Source organism: Balaenoptera physalus (genome assembly GCF_965194825.1).
Source record: "Balaenoptera physalus genome assembly, chromosome: 10".
NCBI classification, from domain to species: domain Eukaryota; kingdom Metazoa; phylum Chordata; class Mammalia; order Artiodactyla; family Balaenopteridae; genus Balaenoptera; species Balaenoptera physalus.
In genome coordinates this window covers 107,540,374-107,563,247 of record NC_138889.1, presented here as the reverse complement: position 1 = coordinate 107,563,247, position 22,874 = coordinate 107,540,374, and the positions used below count along the sequence as shown (strand labels likewise).

Genomic DNA, 22,874 nt, shown 5'->3' with positions numbered 1-22,874 from the left:
CTCAGTCACAGGGACAGTGTTGGGAGGCATCCTGGGCCAAACCTGGTCAATTTGACCCTGGTCCACTGTTGCTTTAGGCCTTGGTCGTTTCTGGCTCTGATGACGGTGACAGCCTCCTAACAGGCTGCAGAGCGTATGGTGTGAGCTTCGACAAGAGCTCGGCCAGAGCTGGTGCTATGCCACCAGGGACACTGCCCGTGCATAACACCGGACGTGCCTCAGAGGCTTCCGGGAGAAATGGACCGAGACTCCCCAAATCCCAGATCTGGGCTAGACATCCTACGGGGACCCTCCGTGAGGAAGCAGCCCAGATGAAAGTTAAATCAGAATCAGACCTCAAAACGAGGAGATGAGCGCAAGAAAGCACAAGGGGCTGGTGCTTGGTGGGTCTGGCACGCAAGAACTGTCATCAAAGGCAACGTGTTAAGCAACTGTATTTTTGTCCCTTGCTTACATTTCTCTCACCCTAAGGTTATCCACTCTTTTGTTTCATTAAAAAAAAAAAAATTCCGTGAAGCGTCTGGAATGCATCCGGGTGTATGTCGGGGTGGGCGCTGGTTTGGTCCGACTCCCATGGGAGCCAGCTGTCACCTTTCCCTTGATTCAGGCTCTTGCTCGTCCCTCACAGAGTTCTTCCCTGCTTCACTGGACACGGCTCCCAGGAGGCGCTCCGAGGAACTCTCGGCCTCTCGCTCCACACACACCAAGGCGGTACAGGATCGCGGAGCAGCCTCGGGTAGCACCTCCGCCCTGCGCTGCCCCCAGTCCCTGCCCCACCCGTCCTGGCCGGGAGGGCAGTGCCACTTGTGGCTCTGGAGACTGGGAGAGACCAGGGTGACTGAGCCTCTAAAACACCTTCCACTTCTTACCCAAAAGCTAGCCTTGCACAGGATAAGGCACGGCCTTCAACAGACGGCCTGGACCCGTGCAACCACACCAGGCGGCCAGGGGAGGGGCGAGAAAATGAACCAGCTGGCTTCTCTTTAGCTGGCTGGGGGCCAGGGTGGGCTGGAGAACCGCCTTAGAGGATCCAGGCTAGCTTTCTCCCTGCATCTCCGTTCAGTTATCTGTGTCACCTACGACCAGGTCTCACCTGGCAGAGGCCATCACTCGAAGCCACCTCTGAGGGGTCTCGCTCACCTTCGCATTGCAGGTGAATGAATGAGTTCATTTAATTGTCACAAGACATCCTATGAAGCAGAGGTGTCTTGATGGTACAAATGGCAGAATTAAAGCCCAGAGAGGTTCAGTGACTTGCCTGAGGTCACAAAGGTGGTGACGGAGCCTGAGGGCAGTGTCGCCGATGCTCCTCCACCTGCCCTCCTCCCAGGTCTAACCCTGGAATCTGCACCATGACGGGGGTGGGGGGGGGAAATAAGGAGGGAACTTTATTTAATATTAAAGTCGGGAGGGGATCAGAAGGGAGGTCGGCTTCACTTGGTAATGGTGTTCCTGCGGAGAGAAGAGGGGCGTGAGGCTGCAGAGCGGCTGCGCGCCTCCCCGACCCCACGCATGCACCGCGAGGCCCTGTGCCCGCCCCGCCTCCCCACTCACGCGTTCATGCTCTTGCCACTGCCGCTGAGCACGATGTACGGTGTCTTCTGGGCCTTCTGCTTCTCCTGGAGCAACGCCACGGTGCCCAGGGGCGTGTCGCTGGAGCTCATCTTCTTCAGGAGCTGCGGGGGCAGGGCTGGTCAACACGGGTGGGAGCAGGCCTCGCACCTCAGCCGCCTGCCACGCGTCCCGAGGCCGCCCCCGCGACCCCGCGGGCACCCACCGCCTCCTCGTCCAGCTTCTTCATCCGCCGCTCCGTCTTCATCTTGCCCGAGCCCTTCCCGTGGAAGCGGTGGGACAGCTGCCGGAAAGCCTGCGACGGGGGGGGGGGGGGCAGCACCATGTTGGAGCCGCCCAAGCCGCAAGGGGCAGGGGAGGGGCGGCGGCTCACCCAACCCAGCGCTAGGCCCAGGGTGGGGCGGGGTGGCTGGGAGGGGATGGGAGAAGGCCAGCGGCCCCGGCACCCTCTGGGGCCCCCAGCAGAGTGGGAGGGATGGACTTCGTCGGGGCACCGGGGCTGGGGCTGGAGCGAGGGGGCAGCACACCCAGGGAGCGTGTGGGGCAGAGCGCTGGCGGGTGGAAGACAAAGAAAAGGCGGGAGGGTCGGCCGCCCCGCGAGGGCCGCCGGCGGTGAGAGTGAGGGGGCAGGCGGGCAAAGGCACCCTCCCGCCAGGCCTGCGAGGGGGACCACCGTGCCTGCCAGAGACACAGACAACACCAGCCCCCCGGCCCAGACCCCGGGGCGCGGCTCTGCCTCGCGGCCCCGCCTCAGAGGCCCCACTCACCTCCTTGGGAGTGAGTTTCCGGCCCGTCTCGTCCACGTACTCGATCTTGACGTCAGGCTTGTAGCCGTCCTTCTCCTTGAAGTCCTGGGTGAAGCCTCGGTACTCCTCCCGCCTGCTGTACTTGTCATCGATGGCCCTGCCCGAGACGGACGGGGATTCAGTGTGAGCCGCTGCCCCCCCGGCCCGGGCTCCAGGCAGCGCGGCCCCGGCTGGCGCCCCACTCACATCTTGTCCTCGATGCAGTACACGGCTGACGGCAGGGACTTGTTGGGCGCCTTCACCCGGGCCACCTTCTGCACCGTTGTCTCCAGCAGCCCTGAGGACGGGGGTTATGAGACTCCAGACTGCCCAGCACCCGCCAACAGCACGGGGCCACTGGGAGACCCTCAGAGCTGTGCTGTGGGAGTGGACGGACATCAGGCCCATTGTGTAGACAGAGGAAACGGAGACAGGAGTCAGGTCCTTGTCAGGGGCCACTGGCCAAGTAAAAGGCAGGACTGGGATCCTAATGCCAAGGCCTCTGTGCCACAGCCTGGACTGCTTCAGCTCCCCACACTCCTCCCCAGAGGAGACACCGAGCCTCAAAGGATGCTTTGCAGGGGAATACGTGAGCACGGGCATTGAAAATGGGGTGATGCAGCACAGAAAGGCCAGCCGCTACTGTGACTGCCCCGGAACCAGGGTGCAGGGGAAGGAGTGGCTCACGGCATCAGAAAGAGGAAGAGGCAGCAGAGGGGACCAGGGGAAGCCGCGCCAGCACCTGCCTCGCCTGCCCTTCCCGCCACAGCACCCAGGCCCCAGCAAGGCTGCCCCGAGCCCCTTACCTTTGTTCTGACACAGGAGCAGGGCGGCTGCCAGCCCTCTATTCACGATGGGCTCCTCGTCCAGGATGGTGGTGGAGGAGGCAGAGAACTGGGGGTGGCACAGAATGATGGGGGTGGTAAGTGGGCCACACGGGCTCTTCTGACCCTCCAACCCAACAGTCACCCCCCCACTGGACTGTGGACCTTTCTATGCACCGGGCCCTGCACGACAAGACGTCTCATTTAATCCACAATAACCCCGTGAGGTTTATACACTCCATTTATGCGTGAGGAGACCAAGGGCTCTGAGACGTGGAGGCCCCACGGCTAGGAAGGCACAGAGCTGAGCCTCCAGCCCAGCTCCTGACCCCAAGGCAGCGGGGTCTCCGCTCTTGCGTCCTCCCGGCCCCCAGCCCCGTTCCTCCCTGTCCTCACATCTTGCTGCTGCTTCTCCTCATCCAGGTTGACTGTGCTCCAGCCAATGTTCTCCTCCCCGTCGGATTCGGAGCCGCCATTGGCCGATCGCTCCTCGTCCCGTTCAAAGTCCTAGAGGACAGATCAGGCTCAGCCCAGGCGGCCCAGCCCTCAGCCAGCCCGTCCCACCTGCGCACCGGGGCTCATCACTGAGAACCGGCAGGGCCGACACCGCTGCCCACGCCGCCCCCCCCGGCCCCCCAAGAGCAGAGCAGGCCAGGGGAGCGCGTGGGCGGTGGGCTGCCGAGGACCCACCATGAGCTCTTCCTGCTCCTCCCGGTTGCCGGCCAGCCCGTAGGTGGGGATCTCCCCCAGAGTGCGGCAGAACTCGGACGTGGCGTTGAACACGATGGCGCCCTTGCGCTCCGGATCCTCCTCCTCCTCCCAGCCCCGCTGGCGAGACTCCAGCCTCCTCACGATCTCCACCACCTGAGGGAGGGAGTGGCTGTGGGCAAACCCGGACATTTCTGGAGTGGTGCCACAGAGACCCAGGAACCCAAGACCCTCCCTGGTGGCAGTATGACAAGCCATTCCCACTGCCCACGGCAGACCAGACCGGTCTCTACTCCTCCCTGACCCCTGGTCTGCTCTGCACTCCGCACCGATCTCACTGGCTCGCTTCTCTCCTCCAAAGTCGTCAATGGCTCCCCACTGCCCTTTGAATTAATATCCAACATCCCACACGGCCCTTCATGACCGGGCCTGTGCCGACCCTTCTCCAGAGCCCCTCAGCTCACTCCTGCAGCCTCACATGCACGCCTTCCTCCAGGGCCTGGAGCACAGCGCCAGGGCCTCTCCCGCCACTCCTCCGCCACCCACTCTTCACCTGAGAAACTCCAGTTTTAAACTGAACTCAGCGTAAACATCCCTCCTCCCGGAACCCCGTCCCTGAGGCTGCAGGCTAGATGCTCTGTGGACCTTCCACCTGCTTCTGGCACAGAATCCACCACCCACCCACCCTGCCTGCCCTCCCATCACAGCAGACGCCCGGCCCTGCTCCCACCTCAGGCCACCCTGCCTGGCACGGCTCCGAGGGCCCTCAGAACTCTGCTCCTGACACCACTCCCCTCTGACTGCACTCACTGTCCCCTCTATCGTGTCATTCCCACAAGCACACGGGGATGACCTAGGATCTCCCCTCTTTTATTTTTGGCTGCGCGGCATGTGGGATCTTAGTTCCCCGACCAGGGATAGAACCCACGCCCCCCACAGTGGAAGCGCGGAGTCTTAACCACTGGACCGCCAGGGAAGTCCCTCTCCCCTCTTTTAAAAACTCCTCCTTGGACTTCCCTGGTGGCGCAGTGGTTAAGAATCCGCCTGCTAATGCAGGGGACACGGGTTCGAACCCTGGTCTGGGAAGATCCCACATGCCGCGGGGCAACTTAAGCCCGTGCGCCACAACTACTGAGCCTGCGCTCTGGAGCCCACGAGCCACAACTACTGAGCCTGTGCGCCTAGAGCCCGTGCTCCGCAACAAGAGAAGCCCCCGCAATGAGAAGCCTGCGCACCACAACGAACAATAGCCCCCGCTCACCACAACCAGAGAAAGCCCGCGCGCAGCAACAAAAACCCAGCACAGCCAAAAATAAATTAAAAAAAAAAAAACTCCTCCTTCAATACTGCAGCCCTCCTGCTCTGCCCCGACAGCAAACGCCTCCGAGAAGTTTCTAGCCTCCATGTCCACTTTTGCAACCCTTTTCCATTTTATTATGTTACATTTTTAAATGAATGCCATCCTACACATAAAAGGGTTATTTATAACACATGCATATTTTTAAAAATAACCACCACCAAACAAACACCCATGTCCCCATCACCTGGCTGAGAAACATTATTAACCCCAAGTGTCTCTTCCCCACATATCTGTGGTCATGATTCACTGGCTTTCCTTTATAGTTTTACCACATAAAGACCTATCCACGAACAGTCTGTTATTTTGTTGTGCATTTTTCAAACATTATGCAATCTGAATCATACTGTATGATTCTACTATGACTTGTTATATATATATATATATATATATATATATATATATATATATATATATACACACATACACAAATATGTATATATGTATTTTTTAAGGTTAATCTTAACACGAGTGGCTATAGTTCATTAGCTTTTAACTACAGAATCATATTCCGTGACATGATCATACCTCAATTTAGTTATCTAGTGCACCAAGGATGTTCTTTTTCTGTTACCACGAGTAACGCAGCCGAAGCAATCTGACGCATTTCTCTGGGGCACACTTGAGAGTGCGGACCGCTGAGCCGCACGGAACACACTCACTTTCATTCTGCAAGGTTCGTCAGTGTCTTCCCACTGATTAGACTCGTTTACACGTCCATGAAAAGTGTGGCTAAGAATTCTGGCTGCTCCACATCCTGACACTTGATGTTGTCAGACTGACATTTTTGCCAAATCATGCAGGTGTGACACAGTCTGTCATAGTTTCAGTTCACCTTTCCTTGATCACTACTGAGGTTGGGCCTCGCGGGGTATTTTAGTGGCCATTTATCCTTCTAATTCTCTGAATGCCATTCTGCATATAGACAAATATCTTCTCCTTTTGGCCTGTCTTCTTACATTCTTTATGATGTCGTTTTTCTTCTTTCCTGGCCACGTGTCGAGGCATGCGGGATCTTAGTTCCCCGACCAGGGATGGACCCCATGCCCCTTGCTTGCACTGGAAGCGCGGAGTCTTAACCACTGGACGCCAGGGAATTCTCCTTCATAATGTATTTTAAATAAAACTAAGTTTTAAAATTAAAATTAAGGGGTCTCCTTGGTGGCACAGTGGTTAAGAATCCACCTGCCAATGCAGGGGACATGGGTTCGAGCCCTGATCCGGGAAGATCCCACATGCCACGGAGCAACTAAGCCCGTGCGCCACAACTACTGAGCCTGTGCTCTAGAGCCCACGAGTCACAACTACTGAGCCCGTGTGCCACAACTACTGAAGCCCGCACGCCTAGAGCCCGTGCTCTGCAACAAGAGAAGCCACCGCAACAAGAAGCCCGTGCACCACAACAAAGAGTAGCCACTGCTCGCCACAACTAGAAAAAGCCCATGTGCACCAACAAAGACCCAATGCAGCTAAAAATAAATAAGTAAATTTAAAAAAAAATTAAAAAATTTAATTTCTAAGTAAAATGTTTGTTTTCTTCTTCATGGTTTATGCTTTATATTTATATTGTAAGAAATCTTTCTCTTGAAATAATCCAGTCACATAAAAACAAATATGATTCTACTTATAGGAGGTCCCTAGAGGAGTCAAGTTCATAGAGACAGACAGTGGAATGGTGGTTGCCAGAAGCTGGGGGGAGGGGAGAATGGGGAGTTAGTGTTTAATGGGGACAGAGTTTCAGTTTTACAAGGTGAAGAGAGTTATGGGGATGGATGGCGGTGACGGCTGCACACAAGGTGAATATACTTAATACCACAGACCATACACCTAAAAATGGGTAAGATGGTAAATCTTATGTGTATTTTAACACAATAAAAAAAAGAAAAAAGAATCTCTACCACGAAGTCATAAATGTAATTTTTTTACTTTGGCCTCAAATATTAAGTTTTTACTTTTTTTTTTTTTTTAATTTATTTTATTTATTTATGGCTGTGTTGGGTCTTCGTTTCTGTGTGAGGGCTTTCTCTAGTTGCGGCAAGCAGGGGCCACTCTTCATCGCGGTGCGCGGGCCTCTCACTATCGCGGCCTCTCTTGTTGCGGAGCACAGGCTCCAGACGCGCAGGCTCAGTAGTTGTGGCTCACGGGCCTAGTTGCTCCGCGGCATGTGGGATCTTCCCAGACCAGGGCTTGAACCCGTGTCCCCTGCACTGGCAGGCAGACTCTTAACCACTGCGCCACCAGGGAAACCCAAGTTTTTACTTTTAAGTTCTTAATCTAAGTGAATTTGCATAAGGTATGAAGTACAAACCCAATTTCACATTTTTCCAAATAGGTAACTGATTGTCCCGCCACCACTTATTGAGCTGAGCACCTTTCACACTGGGACACCACGTGTCCTAGCTCAGTAGTCTGTTTCTGGGTCCCTGTATTCAATCTCAGCCCTATTAGTCCACACTTATGCCAATATCATGCTGCTTCAATTACAACTTTCTAAAAAGACTTGATATCTGTTACAGCAAATCCCACCACGTTATTATTCCAAAGCGTCTTGGCTATTTCGGTCCCTTTGATCTTCCATGTAAATTTTAGAATCACCTTGCCAGCTTCCACAAAAATCTCTATTGGGATTTCTGTTGGAACAGCATTTAATCTATAAATTAATTCGAGGAGACAGACATCTTTACAATATTAGTGGTATCCATTAACGTGGTTGTTATGGACTGAAATGTGTCCCCCCAAAATTTGTATGTTGAAGCCCTCATCTCCAGTGTGGCTGTATTTGGAGACAGGGCCTTTAAGGAGGTAATAAAGGTCAAAAGAGGTCATAAGGGTAGTCCCTAATCCAATAGGCTAGTGTCCTTATAAGAAGGAAAGATGTCAGGGAGTAACACACAAAGGCCATGTGAGGACACAGTGAGAAGATGGCCATCTGCAAGGCAAGGAGAGAGGCCTGAAGAGATAGCAAACCTGCCAACACCTTGATCTTGGACTTCCAGCCTCCGGAAGTGTTAGAATAAATTGTTGTTGTTTAAGCCACCCGGCCTGTAGTATTCTGTTATGGTAGCCCTCAGTAACTAAAACAACACGTCTTGTTTAATGCTTTTCGAAAATGGACTATAATCTTCCCCATATAGATCTTACGAATCATTCATTCCTTTTTATTTTGTTGCTATGCTGATTACTCCTTTCCCACATTGCCTTCTCTTGCTTATCCACATTACTTCACCATCTATATTGCTTTCATAAATGGTGTCCTTTTCAAAATTACATTTTCTACCTATTGCTGGTATACAGAAACACAATCAACTTTCATCTATTAATCTTGTGTCCAGCAACCTTGTTAAAGCCTGCATGATCTGGTCCCCATTTCCCACCACCCCACAGAGCTGACCTTAAGATGGGAGCATCAGTGACCTCCGTGCTGCCCGATCCCAAGGTCAGTTCCCGTCCTCCTGATATCCAAACTCTCCAGAGCATGCGCCACAGCTGCTCACACCCTTCCACTCCAGACCTTTCTTCACATGGCTTCCAGGACGGCACCCTCTCCTCTTTACCCTCCTCGCTTGGAGCCCTACGTTCTCTTCCTTATCTATACTCACTCTCCTGGTGATTCCATCCAGTCCTCTGGTTTTAAATCCCAGCTACACAGACGTCCATGCTTATATCTCTCATCTCAGCCTCTCCCCTGAAGTTCAAAGTCATATATCCAACTGCCTATTCAATATCAATCACCTCCAATAAGGAGGCACCTCAAAGCTAACTAAACCAAAAGGAAACACTTGCTTTTCTTCCCCACACCTGTTCCTCCCCTAGTCTTCCCCATCTCAGTAAATGGCCCAGCCAGTAGAAAACCCAATTGTGATTAATCCCACTGGGCCACATAACCTTTACAATCCTTTCAGTCGTAGACTCTGGGACACTCGCACATAATTTTTAAATACTAACGCTATTCCGCATTAACTATGAAAGAGAAAAACTTCCCTCAACTCGCGCCCCCTTCAGCTATTGCCCCATTTCCCCGTCCTCTATTAGAGTGGGGTTGGGCAAACTGGGGCCCACCGCCTGTCCTCGTAAAGTAAGCTGTATTGGTGAGCAGCCATGCCCACTGGCTACACTGGCAGAGCAGGCAGAGCACCTGAGCAGCTGCTGCTGAGATCTAAGCCTCAGACGTTTACTCTCTGGCCCTTTAACAAAAAGCGCTCACGCTCCTGCGCTGAGGAATCATCCCAAGCTGCTGCCCTCACCTCCTTGAGTCCCATCTCTCCTCAATCCTCTAGAAGCTACTGTCTCTGCCAGGGCACTGTCTCCACTGGTGCCAAATCTGACCTGCCCCTCAGCAGTGTTAGATGACGCCGCCCTCCCTCTCCTCGAAACCCCTCCTCGGCTTCAGGGAGGCCTCACTCTTGTGGCTCCCCTCCTACGCTACCTCACACGGTAGGCACCCCAGGTTCGCTGCTGCAGCCTCTGTCTCCAGCCCCACTTTCTCCCTCGGTGGGAGGTGCAGGGTTACAAGTGTGGGCTCTGGAGTCAAGCTGTGCAAATCCCAGCTCGGCCACTTACCAGTCATGTAACCTTGGGCAACTTGCCTAACGCCTCTGTGCCTCAGTTTCCTCATCTATAAAATGGAGATAACAGAACCTTCCTCATAGGGTGTTGCTGTGAGAATTAAATGAAGTAGCACATAAAGCACTTAAGCAGTGCCCGGCACGTGTCAGTGCCCCATGAGGGTCAGTGATGACCACGGCCTCAAGGCCCCGCTGACCTCTCCGCCTCAGCTCACACCACCAGCCCTTCACTCTGCTCCAGCCTACCTGGTCCTCCAACATCCTAAGGTCATCTATCCAAAGGACATCTGCTGTCCCCAAGGCCTGAACGTCTGTCTACGCTACCTCCACACTGAATCTGTGCAAGATAGGCTCTTTTTTGTCATTTCAGTCTCAGCTCAAGTGTCACCCCTTGAAAGGTCTTCCCTGAACACCCGAACCAAGAGACCAACCCTCCGGTGACTCCTGTCTCGTCTGCTCAGCTCTAGTCACTATCAGAAATTACTGTTTGCTCGTGTTCACAAGTTCACCGCCACTTCTGCCTTCGTGAAAGGCATAGGGGCCCTTGGCTGTCCTGTTCTCCAATGACTCCCCAGCCCTGGGACAATGCCTCACGCACGGTAAGGCATGCAATACACACTCCAGAAGGAAAGAAGGGAGGGAAAGATCCAACCACTAAAGCATCCCCTAGTGAAAATGCTGCAGAAACCTAAAAATCTACCAATAACACCATATGAAACAAAAAAAAAGATGCAAATTGAAATGCGGGTGCTGCCTACGATGGCGCGGGAGCACGTGCTCCTAAGGACAGGCCACTACAGACACACCTGTCACCGAAGGGCCAGCGCCCGCCCACGCCTCAGGAGCCCCCCTACCTTCTCACCGCTGTCCCGCAGCTGCTGTAGCTGCCGCAGGCGGCGCCCCTTCTCCAGCTGCTTCTGCAGCTCCAGCTCCGCCTCATCCTCCTCCAGCACCTCGGGTGACTCAGACCATGGTGCTCTGCCCTCCTCTGGTGGAAACATGGGAGATGCCGGCTCAGATCACTTCCAGGGGCCCTGGGCTCCTGTCCCTGCTTTTCCGCCCCTGCCCCCAACTCCCCCTCTGCCCGCCCACCCCCCCGAAACGGTCTGGCTGGGCCCTCACCCTCATCGCTGATGTCCATGTTCTCCACGCGGGTGTCATCTGACTGCAAGGGCTGAGACACAGGCTCCTTCTCCCCCTCCTCCTGGGCCTCCTCGTCTGCCTGGGGCACTCGGCGCCGACCCCGGCCCCGCAGTCTGTGAGGAGAGGCCTCTGCATGAGCCCTGGCCCCGGGGCTGGCTCAGCGCCAACACCAACCCCTGCCCCCATGCCCACCTGGAACCGAAGTCCTCATCTTGAGTCTGGTCCCCAAGGGGCAGCAGGTCATCAGCCTGTATTACCACCTCCTTCTCCTTCTTGCGGATCTTCTTCATCCTCCGCTTGGTCTTTTTAAAGGTCACCTGAAGGGGAGAGAGGAAAAGAGAAACATGAAGGCCGGGGTGGCGGTGGGGGGAAGGCAGGCAGCACAAGCCCACGAGAGCGAACGCTGCCTTCGCGTTACTCTGCGCCGGCTGTGGTCCTACGCAGTTCACGTACGTGGGCAAGGCGTGAGGTGTGGGCGATTATCCTCCCGCCTGTGAGATGAGGAAAAACGAGGTTCAGAAAGATCATGTATCTTGTCCAAAGCTCCTAACCAGGAGAGCCGGGATTGTGAATCCCGGGACTCTGGCTCCAGAGTCTTGCTCATAACCACAGAGCCAAGCAACCTACTGAGCCAGTGGTCTACCTGCCAATTCACACAGCCATCCCAAAGGCGACAGCCACGTGCAGCTATAAAATGACCACTTACCAGATCACCACCAATCCTTGTATCAGCCCCCAAGAGCTGGCTCCCGCCATCCCCATTTCAGACGGGGCGCCTGGTACTCACGTCACTCACCCCAGGCACAGGCTGGCTAAGCGGCAGGGTCTGAACACCAACTCAGGGCCGCCTGGCTCACAGTCCTTGTTCTGTCTACACCAACTGCCTGCCCACAGCTCTTCCTCGGGGCTGCCAATTACTGCGCATCCACAGGGACCAAGCACCACGCGATCACCTGATCCCCCTCCTTAGCTCATTCTGGCAGCCTGTGACCTCCGAGGGGAGGGAGGGGAGGGAGGGTCACCACCCTAGTCATAAGTGCGGGTGGAGGCCTCGGGGCTCACCATCTCCTCGGGCGTGAGGTACTCGGAGGCGAGCCGGGGCCCGGCTGTGCTCAGGGACTGAGCCTGCAGCCGCAGCTTGGCCCGGATCTCTTCCAGCTCCCGTTCCCGGAGGCCATCAGCCACGCCGCCCTGCTCCAGACGGAAGGACTGCAGCCGCTCGCCCTCGAGCTCCTCATCGTACTTGGACAGGACTGAGCGGGGTTTTTGCTGCAAGACAAGAAGTACAGGTTAGGACCCAACCCGGCTCCTGAAAAGCCACAGAGCCACCGTCTCGGCCCGGAGCCCACGCTGCCGGCCTGCCTGTGCCAAGTCATCCACGCTCTCGTCCTCTGCGTACGGCAGGTAGTCAGGCTTCTTCTTGCGCAGCTCCACGTTCTTCTCTGCCCGCTCCTTATCCAGCAGGTTCACGTTCACCAGCACATCCTCCTCCTCCTGCAGCACTCCTGGAGCCGGGGCGGAAGCAGTGGCCGGTCACGCTCGCCCTCAACTCAGCAGTGCCTGTGGCCCCAGCCAGAGCACCCCAGGTCAACCCACCTTTGTCCTTGAGGGTGAGGACGACAGTCTCTCCCTCTTGGAAGGAGTCAATGGCATGCTCCACAGTGAGGCCCTGCAGGTCCCGGGCACTGTACAGGTCCTAGAAGGGAGGCAGAAGGTCCAGCCGGCTCAGGAGCCCGACCCACCAAGCCCTGGGATCCCAGCACCCCCCCACCACCCCCGGGCTCAACCCCACCGCCACCCCCCAGCTGCTGCAACTTCACCTGCCGCCTCTGCCCGAACTCCTCCTCCACTAGGGTGCTGACACCAAACTCTTGGTCCATCTCCTCCAGCAGCTTGGCCTATGGGACAGGGAGGGGGGTGATCTATGACCTCAGGCTGTTCAGGATCAGCAGAAGATACAGGGCCTTACTAAACGTGAGGGCAAAAAGCACAGGACTTGCAGGCAAGCTGCTGAAAATCCAGCGCAGGCGCTGCTGACCACTCCGACTGCTCTGAGCCCAGTCTCCCCTCCCCAGGGTCCACGTTCTGCCTCACCAGCCGGTCAGGCCACCAGAGGCACTGAACGACACCCCAGCTCCCAGCACCTCACCCTCCTCTCTGCCAAGTCCTTCTCCTTCTGAAGCTGCCGGGTCCTCTCGATCCAGGCTGCAGTGTCGTCCAGCCAGGGGTCGTCCTCCCCCAGGGCCTTTATTTTCCTGAAGAGAGAAGACAGTGATGCTCTGGGAACCAGCTCCTGCTCCCCCCACCCCGACTCCAGAGCTCCTTGGTGCCTCCTCGGGCCCGCCCCCTGCCTGCCCGGCTGGGACCCTCACCCCAGCTTTTGGTTCAGGAGGCGCTTTTCTTTGGCAGCCGCCAGCTTCTCTCGTAGCTCTTCTCGCTGTCGCAAGGCCATGGGATTGATGACATCGGCGGTCACGGGCTCCTCCTTGGTGCCCGCCTCTGGAAGGGAGGCCCAGGCGTGAGGCTATGCCTGCCCAAGGCTGGTGGGGAGAGGAGGGAGCCACTCATGCTGCCCCCGTCCGGCTCAGGGGGCCAGAGGGGCCAGGGGTGGGGGAAGAATCCGTGCCTCCCTACTCCCACGCGACCCCACCCTCCCGTGTCTCCCCACAGCTAAACGAGACCCTCCATGCCTTCCAGAGCCCCTCTGATCATACTTCAAAAACAAAACAAAATGAAAAAACCAGCACCTGCACAGCCCAGATCCGTTTGCAGGAACTGTGCACATCTCTTGGCCCATCTAATGCTACTTCACAGCCAGACTGAGAATACGACGCCAACTGCTCAAACTACAAGCAGCAGCTGAGTCCCAGATCCGCATCACAACAGCAAGGAGGGCCCCGTGCCCACTGCCAGCACACACACAGGACCGCTGAATGGTGCTGAACCTGTGCCCACTTTCTTCAAAGACCCCTTCAGATGGCCTCTGTCCTTGGCCCCAAATGCCCTCCCTTCCCCCACCCTCAGCCCCCCACTCACCCTTCTTGACGGCATTGACCTCCAAGGGTTTCAGCCCCAACTTTGCCCGGAGTTTACTGAGGGCAAGAGATACAAGTGTTAGGAGCTGTCAAAGAAAGAGCAGCACCGCATGCATTTCTGGACAGACGGGGTGAAAACACGAGGGGACTGAGTGGTCCTAAGGGTCCCAAACCGAGGGCCTGACCCAGCACTGGGAAGAGCACTGGCCTCCCAATCAGGCGGAAGGCCTGGCCTGCCTCTAACCAGTGAAATGCCATCCTTCCTCTTGGGTCTTGAGTGCCCACTTCTGTAACTCAAATGGTTGGCTAAGATGATTTATGTGGCAACTTCCAACTTCAATCAGAACGTGTTACTGTGCGAAAGCCACCCGAAACAGCTGCCCCTGAAACTGCTTGTAAGAAAACATGGAAACATAAAGGAGACAGTACTTACTTGGTCTCCTCGATGCTGAGTGATGAGGCATCACCTGAGCTTGCTTTGGAGCTGGCAGCTGGAACAAGAAGCAGCAAGGCTCAGGAGCTGAACACAGGGCCTGCAGCCACAGCCTTGGCTCCAGCTACAGGGCCGAAGATGGGGGGCCCTCACCAGCACCTGGGCCTGCTTCCTCCTCCCCAGGAGCTCCTTCTACTTGAGTCCCAGGCTCTGAGAATGCCACCTCTCCACACGCCTTCCTTTCCTGATCCAAAAGGTTCAGCTTTCTACGTCCTTCACTTTGCCGCCTCTTCACTTTTGTACATTCTGTATTTTCAACCTGTACTGCCCTCTCTGGCCTCACCCTGATTAACAAAATCCTATCCGAATGCAACAATGAAATGCCACTTCCTTCGTGGAGTCCTGTTCAACTATTGATCAGCATGAACTGCTCTCCCCTGCACTGCATAACACGGTCAGTCATTTCTGGGTCTGCTTCTCCTCACAGGGCAGGAACCACCTTGGCAGCATAACTGTGTCCTCTGTGTAATTCGTGCAATCAATAAACACACTTATTGGTGCCTGTTCTATGATGATATCGGGGTCACAGAGATAAAGGGGCATTTCAGACCTCCTCCACTCACCTCACAAACAGCAAATAACTTCACCAAACACCAGAGACAGCAGTCAGACTCCATCAGGTGGAGCTGCCCCAACCAGCTGCCACCACGTGCTCATCCTTCCGGCAGGCCCACCTCACAACCTACCTCTTTCCCTCTTTCCCTTTTATCCCACCTGGACCCTGAATCCCAACCCTTCCAGGCTCTCTCCAAGGTCACCAGCCTCCTTAATTCGAAATCCCATGGATTCTTTTCAGCTCTGGTTTTCGCCTGATCTCCTGTGGTGTGTGACATTGTTGATCACTCCCACAGATCCCATGACACAAGATTCTATGGTTTTCCTGCTTTGGAGGATAGCCTATCTCCTTTATCTAGCCTCCTGCTCTGCCTACTACTAAAACATTGGCATTTCTCAGGTTCTACTCCCAACCCTGGCTTCTCACTCCTCAGTCTCTCAGGGGACTTCATTTGCCACCTAAACTCTCATGATTCCCAAATTGCTCTATCTGGCCCAAACGCTGGGTTGCTCTATGCACATCAAATGCAACACTCTCCAAAAGTGAATTCGCTGTCTCCCTCCAAAAATCTGCTTCCCTTCCAAACTCCTCAAGTTCAGTCGACAGCACTCCCACCCACCTAATCGCTCAGGCCACGATTCAAGGAGCATCCTCGATTCCTTCTTCTCCTTCCTGACCTCTTCCAAGTGCTAAGCTCTGCCACATCGTCGTCCGAAACACCTGTCCAATCTCCTCTCCATCCCACTGCTGCTGCCTTGGTGCAGGCCACCATCAGCCTTCACCTCACCTCCAATCTTCACTGCCCTTGACCCAGTTCTCAACACAATGATCTTTGCCAAATACGAATATGATCAACTCACTCCTCAGCTCAAATTCATGGCTCCCTACTACTCTCAAAACAAAGTTCAAATTTCTTAACAAGGCCTATCTCACAGCCTCGTGTCTCTGCTGTGAACTCTACACAACTCGCGCAACACCAGGTTTCTTCTTGTCTCTGCACGTACTGGCACCACTTCATTCACTCATTCAACACACTCAGGGAGGGCCTGAGATATGCCAATTGAGGAAAACAGAAAATTTCTATCCTCACGAGTTCAGCAGAAGAAGACAACCTTTAATCGCAAATAACCATAGGAAGACCCTTTAAAGTACTGACGAGGAGAGCCTGGCGATGCCTCGGCCTGGTGTGCTCGGCCTCCATACCCAGAGCCCACCCCTCCCCCGACAACCCCCGTCGCCCCGCCCCCTGCACAGGCCCCGCCCCTCACCGGCCTCGTAGCCATCCTCCCGCTTCTCCCGCTTCACCCGCCGCTCGGAGGGCTCTGTCTGGCTGCGCTCCCGCCCGTGCGCGCCGCTGCGGGCCTCAGCTTCGGCCCCGCGCCGCCCGCTCCCACGCTCGCTCCCACGCTCTCGGCTTCGCTTCCGTCGTTCGCCGCCGCTGCTGCCGCCGCCGCCGCTGCTCCGGTGCTTGTGTTTTTTGTGCTCCCGGTGCCGAGGCGGCTGCTCGGCGGCGCCCCCGGTGCCGGCCGCTGCCGTAGTCCCGGCCGCCTCCTTCTCCCCACGGTGCTTCTTTGACGACCCCATGGTGGTGTATCCACCCCAAGCCCGGCTGCCGCCGAGCCCCGACAACGCAAAATGGGAACACTTCCGGGTCGCCCGACAACCGGTGTCGTATTGCCGGAAACCAAGAGCGGCTACTTCCGTCGCTCGCCTCGGAACCTGCCCCAAAGGCTCATGGGAAAGCCGGGATCGGAGCCCGACTGCGCAGTCGCGGCAGCCTCGGGCCGTGGGGCGGTCTTTGAGCAGGTCGCTCAAATGCGCGTGCGCGCCTCAAGGTGCTGTGCGACCCGTCCTGAGGAAGACGGCATCACAGAACTTTAATGATCTAGGGGCCGTATAAGCCAGCATCGGCGATGCAGAAAAGCCCCTCCCCGGCTTCCCTCCGCTTGCACACCCTCAGTCACTGCCTCACGGACTTTCCGTCGGCAGCGCCCACCGCTCCAGTAGGCGTCCTCCTAGTGAACTCCCTGGGGTCGTGGCTCCATCAGGTGTTGAACGACGAGCGTGTTCTCCTCCTGAGACCCCCCCAGCTCCACAGTCCAGCCTCCTCCCAACCCCTACAACTAGTATTGTCTGCACACTCTGCCTTCCCCCTTTCCTTGGATTGGGTTTTTTAACTTGCGCCCTGTGACTGCTGCCGAGGGCGAGATGAGCTTCTGCGTGTCTGAGTCCCCTGAAATTGAATGTAAAATTTGGCACGTCCGTGTGTTTGAGCTTTTTTTCTTTTTCCCCTTGAGGAGAGGGGCTCTAACCTGAAGTTACTTAAGTGTATAAGCTCAGACCACACAATCCCTCCTGACACCTCCGCCTCACAGTTGCCCGTTCTGGCGGCCCGTCTGTTACGGTGTGATCGTGCGCCCCTTTAAAGGTCCGCCCCCTTCCCCCACAGGACTGGGAGTTCCCAAAGGCGGAAGCCATTCTGTCCTATTCACTCTTGAATTCCAGCACCCAGCATTTTGAGGAGTTGCAGCTCTCGCTCTTGGAGATGCCCCACTCAGTCCTCAGGGCAGAGGCAGAGCCGTGTGTGCTGGGAGGGGGCATCCAGAACAGCCAGAGTTCCTTGTCCTGGGGACAAGCCAAGAGCGCTGCATACCCACCTGCCACCACCTACTCCCAACCTGCAGCCTCTTTCCACTACCACCAGAAATTCCACACTGTATTTTCCACAAAGCATTTAATTTTTATCTCAGGGACTGGACTCTCGGTCTGGGCTTGGGGCGGAGTGCTTGTCAGGCTGGCTGCCAGTGGGTTCTGTCTTTGGGGGACTCTGAGAAGAGTGCTCCATTCTCACTCCCACTGACCTGTGGCGCCTTAAAGATGAAGACACAGATAGAGGCCATTGGGCTGTGCAGCTCCCCACCCCCATAACCAAGGAGACCTGGGCTGTAGAAGGGGAAAGGCCATCATCACTGATGTTGTGGATTCAAATCTGACTCCTATGCTGGGTGACCCTGAGCAAGTGACTTCCCCTCCTCAAGCCTCATAACCCCTGCTCTGCACCAAGTTGTTCTAAAGCATAAGGGTACGTGGAGTGACCAGCGTGGCACAAGCCCACAGTGGGGGCTTGATGTGTGGCCGCTCAGGTGGCTGCACGTTCCCAGACAGGCTCTGCTGCTTATTCATTCCTGTGTCCTTGGGCAAGACCCTACCCCTGGGGTCCTTAGTTTCCTCATCGGAAGTGGGGAAAATAACCCTGGCCCTGCCTTCCTTGGGTGACATGGAGGACAGTGCCTGGGGAAGGCCCTGCTGACTGCGAAAGCTAGACAGAGTCCTCCAGGCCAGGGGGTGGACGGGGCAGGACTGAATTCACGGTGGATCCATGTGGCTGCCCAAGGAGTCCCCTCGGCCTTTCCCCAGGGCAGGGTGACAGCTGGATGAGGCCCTGCAGGGCAGAGTGCTGGTGACCATGCCATTTCTCCCCACAGCTGGGCCTCACCTGGGTTTCCTGGGGGTGCCCTCCGTATCCCCCTTTCCTGCCTCAGCCAGCAGCTGCTCCTCATCCAGTCCCAGTGCCGACAGCACCTGGGAGAAGCGCCGGGTCACAGTGAGCCGGGCATTGGCCTGAGGAGAGAGAAGCGGGGTTCCTCTCTCACCTGGGCTGCTGAGGACACAGGCTCTGCTTACCGAGGGGGTCCCAGGGCTTCCAGATGGGCAGCAGCCCAGGGGTCCCACCTAAGGGGGCCCACTCCCACCTCATCTCCCTACCCACTCGACCAGTGAGATGCTCTGTTCTCAGGGAGCCACATGTTTGCCCAGGTGCTAGCCTCACCTGCATGGCCTGCTGGAACAGGTAGGGCCGGGCCTGCACCCGATGCTGGATACCTTGCAACTCTGCCTGGTACTCAGCAAAGCGCTGTCGCTCCTGGCGCCTGCGGGGAGACGGGCCTCCGGGCAGCTAACCGTGGACACGAGCCGTCCCCACTCCTGAGCCCACTTGTCCTCATTAAGAACTTTCTGTTTCTGTCCTCCTGCCCTTAGCTTTACAAAACCATTTGATTTCCATCCTTGCCCTGGATTCCTCCTGAGCTCAGTGGGGCGGGAATCATCTGTCCCATTTTACCCATGACACGCCTGAGGCTCAGGAGGGTCAAGGGACTTGTCCAAGGTTGCACAGCTGGGAAGTGAGGGACTGAGCGCTGAACCCAGGTCTGCAGGCGGTGCCAGGCTCGGCCCTCCTCCCAGCCATCCCCAAGGGAGAGGGGCCAGCACTGTCTTCTGAGCAACTGGACATCTGCATGCACAGCCCTCCCCTCTCTACATCCACCCCTGCACCCTCTCACACTGTGCCTGTGAGGAGACGCTGTGACTGTTGGCTGTGGCTTTGGGCAAAATCCCAGTCTGGGCTCTGGGTTCAGTTTTCTTCTCTGTGCTATAGCCCGAATGGGACAAGCTTGCCAGCATTCTCTGTGGTTCTTATAAGCCGATAGTTTAGAAAACGGGACAGAGGAACTAAAGAAATGTATTGCAAATGAAAGAACACATCCCAGAAAGATCTAGGTTCCACTGGAGAAGCACAATCCCATTTACAAAAACCCAGTCTGTGCGCTTGGCGGAAATCTGTCTGCTCTGCAAGCCGTGCATCCTGGCAGTGAGGGGACCTCTGGCTACACCGCACACGGGACCGGGCATCCTTCTGCGGAGCACACGAGAGAGGCCGAAGGGTGTGGTGGCAGCACCCACAGACAGGACAGGAGGGGAGAGGCACACAAGACTCCAAAACTCATGCTGGGACTTCCGGCAAGTGTTCTGAGCCCTGTGGAAAACACTGGCTTGCTGGGCCAGGCCCCTTGGCTATGCGCCAGGGAAGGAAACTTCCTCCATTCGAGAAAAAGATGGACTTGAAAACCATGGCCAGGAACAGAAGTCACTGCAAAGAGAAGTCTTCACTGTTCAAGAGGGGATTTTACAGCAGTTACAAGGGGTGGGGAGTGGGGGAAGCATGAGCTGCGTTCAGTCTCTGTCTTGCCCGTGAGGTTGTGTACATTTTTCCTGCTTGGTTCTTGATGCTATTTCTGTTAGAATTGAGAGGAAGCCCATGTCTTGGAGCTCTAAGCGAGAAAGGAAGTGATGTCAGTGGATGTCAGCCCTGTCTCAGAATAAAAGTAAGGTACGGAGCTTCCCTACCACAGGGCGATATCTTTTGTGCCCGCCCTCCTGGGAAGGGCAGAGTCTCCCGTGAAGCTCAGAGCAAAGTTCATGGGCTGGAAGGGCTGAGACACCCCGTGGAAAATATCCTCTCCCAAGTCAAAAATGAAAGGAGTGCGTTTGGAACCCTCTCTCACTGACATCTGCCACTGGAGTCTGAGCCTTCCGCTTCCTGCCTTGTGAAAAAACAATGAACTTGAGGTCCGGCAGGGAGAAGGCATCTCCCCGATCATTGGCCAAGGATTCCTTTAAAATACACGCGACCTCTCGAGTCTTGGTTTCCTCATCTGTAAAGTTGGGGGTGATAAGGCTGAGCCTCAAAGAGTAGGTGATCAGAGCCCCCCTGAGTCCTCAGTGGCCCCACTGCAGGGCAGGAACCCTGTGGTCTCTCAGCAGCACCCAACTCACCTTGACCTAGTGCTTCTCCCTGGATGAGAGGGCTGCCTTGGTGCCAGCTGCACCCCGTAGGTCCTCAGTGTCAATGGCATCGGTGATCACATTTATTTGAGTTATCTGTTTCCCTAGCTCGGGCTCTGGGGGGAAGATCCTGGTGCACTTTATCTGAAGATTGGGCATTTGACCCTCCGAGGCGGCATAGCAGGGCAGATGAATGGCTGCCTGGGTTGGAATCCCAGCTTTGCCACTCTGTCGTGACCCTTGACAAATTATTTAAGCTCTTGAAGACTGACTTTCCTCATCTGTAAAATTATGGGAGTGGTGATAATACCTACTTCACTCGCCTCTTATGAGTCTAAAAAAGATTTGCTTTTAAATATGAATTTGCTTTTTTATGATCAAAATATAGGAAGAAAATGAAACAGACGACTCTTCCCCTGACCACGAACAATGGCTGTTTCCAGGAGCCGGATCACAGGCACTGTTCACATTCTCCACGAACCCTTTCTGTAATATTTGAATTTTTATACTAAGCATGCCTGGCATTTGAAATCAGAAAACAAGATTTGAAAGTGTGATAATGCAAGTAGAACATTTTAAACTTCAGCCTTCGACAGCTGCAGGAATTATTATTATTATTTTTAATTTTATTTATTTATGGCTGTGTTGGGTCTTCGTTTCTGTGCGAGGGCTTTCTCTAGTTGTGGCAAGCGGGGGCCACTCTTCATCGCGGTGCGCGGGCCTCTCACTATCGCGGCCTCTCTTGTTGCGGAGCACAGGCTCCAGACGCGCAGGCTCAGTAGTTGTGGCTCACGGGCCCAGTTGCTCCACGGCGTGCGGGATCTTCCCAGACCAGGGCTCAAACCCGAGTCCCCTGCATTGGCAGGCAGATTCTCAACCACTGCGCCACCAGGGAAGCCCAGGAATTATTATTATTAACAAGGTGACCTTGGCCCATGCCCTTCTCCTCCCAGGCCTCAGTGTCTTCATCTGTAAAGTGGCCCGACCTGCCCACCTGGCGGGGAGGATGGCCCTGGAAACTCCGCCCGTGGGAAGGTGAGGGCAGGTTCTCCTTGGTCCTTTGGTCTGACATCCAGCACCGCCTCCCTGCGCTCTCCCCTCCAGGCTCCCCGCAGCCCCGGGCTCCCTACCTTAGCTCCTCCAGCTTGCGCTGGGCAGCCCCCGGCCCCCGGCTCCCTCTGGGCACGTAGGCTGCCAGGCAGTGAGCCACCTGCCGCTGTACCCGCTGCTCCCGGGCCCGCCGCAGCTCGGCCTGCTGCCGCCCCTCCTGCTGCAGCCGCTCCCAGGCCTGCAGCCGGTTTCTTGGGCGCGGAGAGGAAAGAAAGAGGGGCGGGAGAAGTCTGCAGGGAACCAGGAGCCTCATGGAGGGCCAGGGGCAGGTAGGGGCGTATGGGGGCCTGGAGGGACTGCTGCAGCCCAGAGAGCCAGGGGCCTGGGGAATGGGGTTTGTTGTGGAAGTTGGACAGGATGCAGGCTGACTCTGGGGGGCTCAGCCCTCGGGCCTAGCTCAAGGCCTTTCCCTACTTTTCCTGGAAGCCTCCTGCCTACTCCAGCCAGGGGAGTGCCCCAACTCTGACAGTCCTTAGCCTTGTGGAGCTCAGCACACACACCCATGACCTCACCTGTATTGCCAACTTCTGCTTGCAAAGCAGCTCTCCTTGAGGGGAGGGCCCAGATCTTTTTTTCTCTCTGACCCCTATATCTGGTAGGAGCTAGGGTAATGCCTACGGGTTTGAGGGACAGACGGACGAATGGATGGGAAAAAGAAACAAATGGTGATGGGAACAGTGGGTGGATGAAAGGATGGATGGATGGTGTGGATGGTTGAATAGACAGCACCTAGATCCACCTGGAACCTTCTTCCCCCAGATCTGATGGTCAGTTCCTCTGGTCAATCAGGTCTTTGCTCAAAGGTCAGAGAAAATGAGACCTCAGCACCCCATCTACCTCCCAGGGACTTTCTATCTCTAGCTATACATTTTCTTCATTTCTTTATTAATTATCCTCCTTCCCAAGTAGAATGTAAGCCTCATGAGAGCAGGATTCTTTGTCTGTCCTCTTCACCACCAATGTATCCCCAGCACCTAGCACAGTGCCTAACACAGACAGAAACTCAGTATTGATGAGTTCATGCACAACTGAATCATGGTCAGATAGAAAGATGGACAGATAGACAAACAGAGGGGTAGATGCAGACACACGCTCAGCACATGT

General features: G+C 55.7%; 2 protein-coding genes across 2 annotated transcripts in view; both read right to left on the bottom strand.

Moving 5' to 3' along the window:
* Nucleotides 1-417: 417 nt before the first annotated feature.
* On the bottom strand, nt 418-16,703 carry SART1 (spliceosome associated factor 1, recruiter of U4/U6.U5 tri-snRNP). The gene is made up of 20 exons (XM_082477045.1): nt 16,307-16,703; nt 14,423-14,480; nt 13,991-14,046; nt 13,327-13,453; nt 13,104-13,209; nt 12,775-12,852; nt 12,551-12,650; nt 12,317-12,459; nt 12,017-12,223; nt 11,147-11,271; nt 10,934-11,067; nt 10,666-10,799; nt 3,872-4,045; nt 3,578-3,688; nt 3,164-3,251; nt 2,565-2,655; nt 2,340-2,475; nt 1,778-1,867; nt 1,555-1,676; nt 418-1,452 (listed from the first exon to the last, which is right to left on the bottom strand). The coding sequence occupies exons 1-20, from the start codon at nt 16,620-16,622 to the stop codon at nt 1,434-1,436; spliced, it is 2,415 nt and encodes an 804-aa protein (XP_082333171.1). The 5' UTR covers nt 16,623-16,703; the 3' UTR covers nt 418-1,433.
* Nucleotides 16,704-17,685: 982 nt separating this feature from the next.
* Nucleotides 17,686-22,874, bottom strand: part of TSGA10IP (testis specific 10 interacting protein) — a 29,225-nt gene continuing 24,036 nt past the window's right edge. The window contains exons 7-10 of the mRNA XM_082477106.1: nt 21,791-21,961; nt 18,868-18,967; nt 18,535-18,659; nt 17,686-17,908 (exon numbers count right to left, since the gene is read on the bottom strand). Coding sequence (XP_082333232.1) covers nt 17,785-17,908; nt 18,535-18,659; nt 18,868-18,967; nt 21,791-21,961 — 520 coding nt within the window. The 3' untranslated portion in view covers nt 17,686-17,784. The remainder of the gene's footprint in view (nt 17,909-18,534; nt 18,660-18,867; nt 18,968-21,790; nt 21,962-22,874) is intronic.

Excerpts from the sequence above, each read along its gene's own strand:
- SART1 (XM_082477045.1), bottom strand. The coding sequence starts at position 16,622 with ATGGGGTCGTCAAAGAAGCACCGTGGGGAGAAGGAGGCGGCCGGGACT. Across the intron at positions 13,454-13,990 it reads GGTCAATGCCGTCAAGAAGG|AGGCGGGCACCAAGGAGGAG; the intron begins GTGAGTGGGGGG and ends CCTCCCTTCCAG. Across the intron at positions 12,224-12,316 it reads GCGTGGATGACTTGGCACAG|CAAAAACCCCGCTCAGTCCT; the intron begins GCAGGCCGGCAG and ends CTTGTCTTGCAG.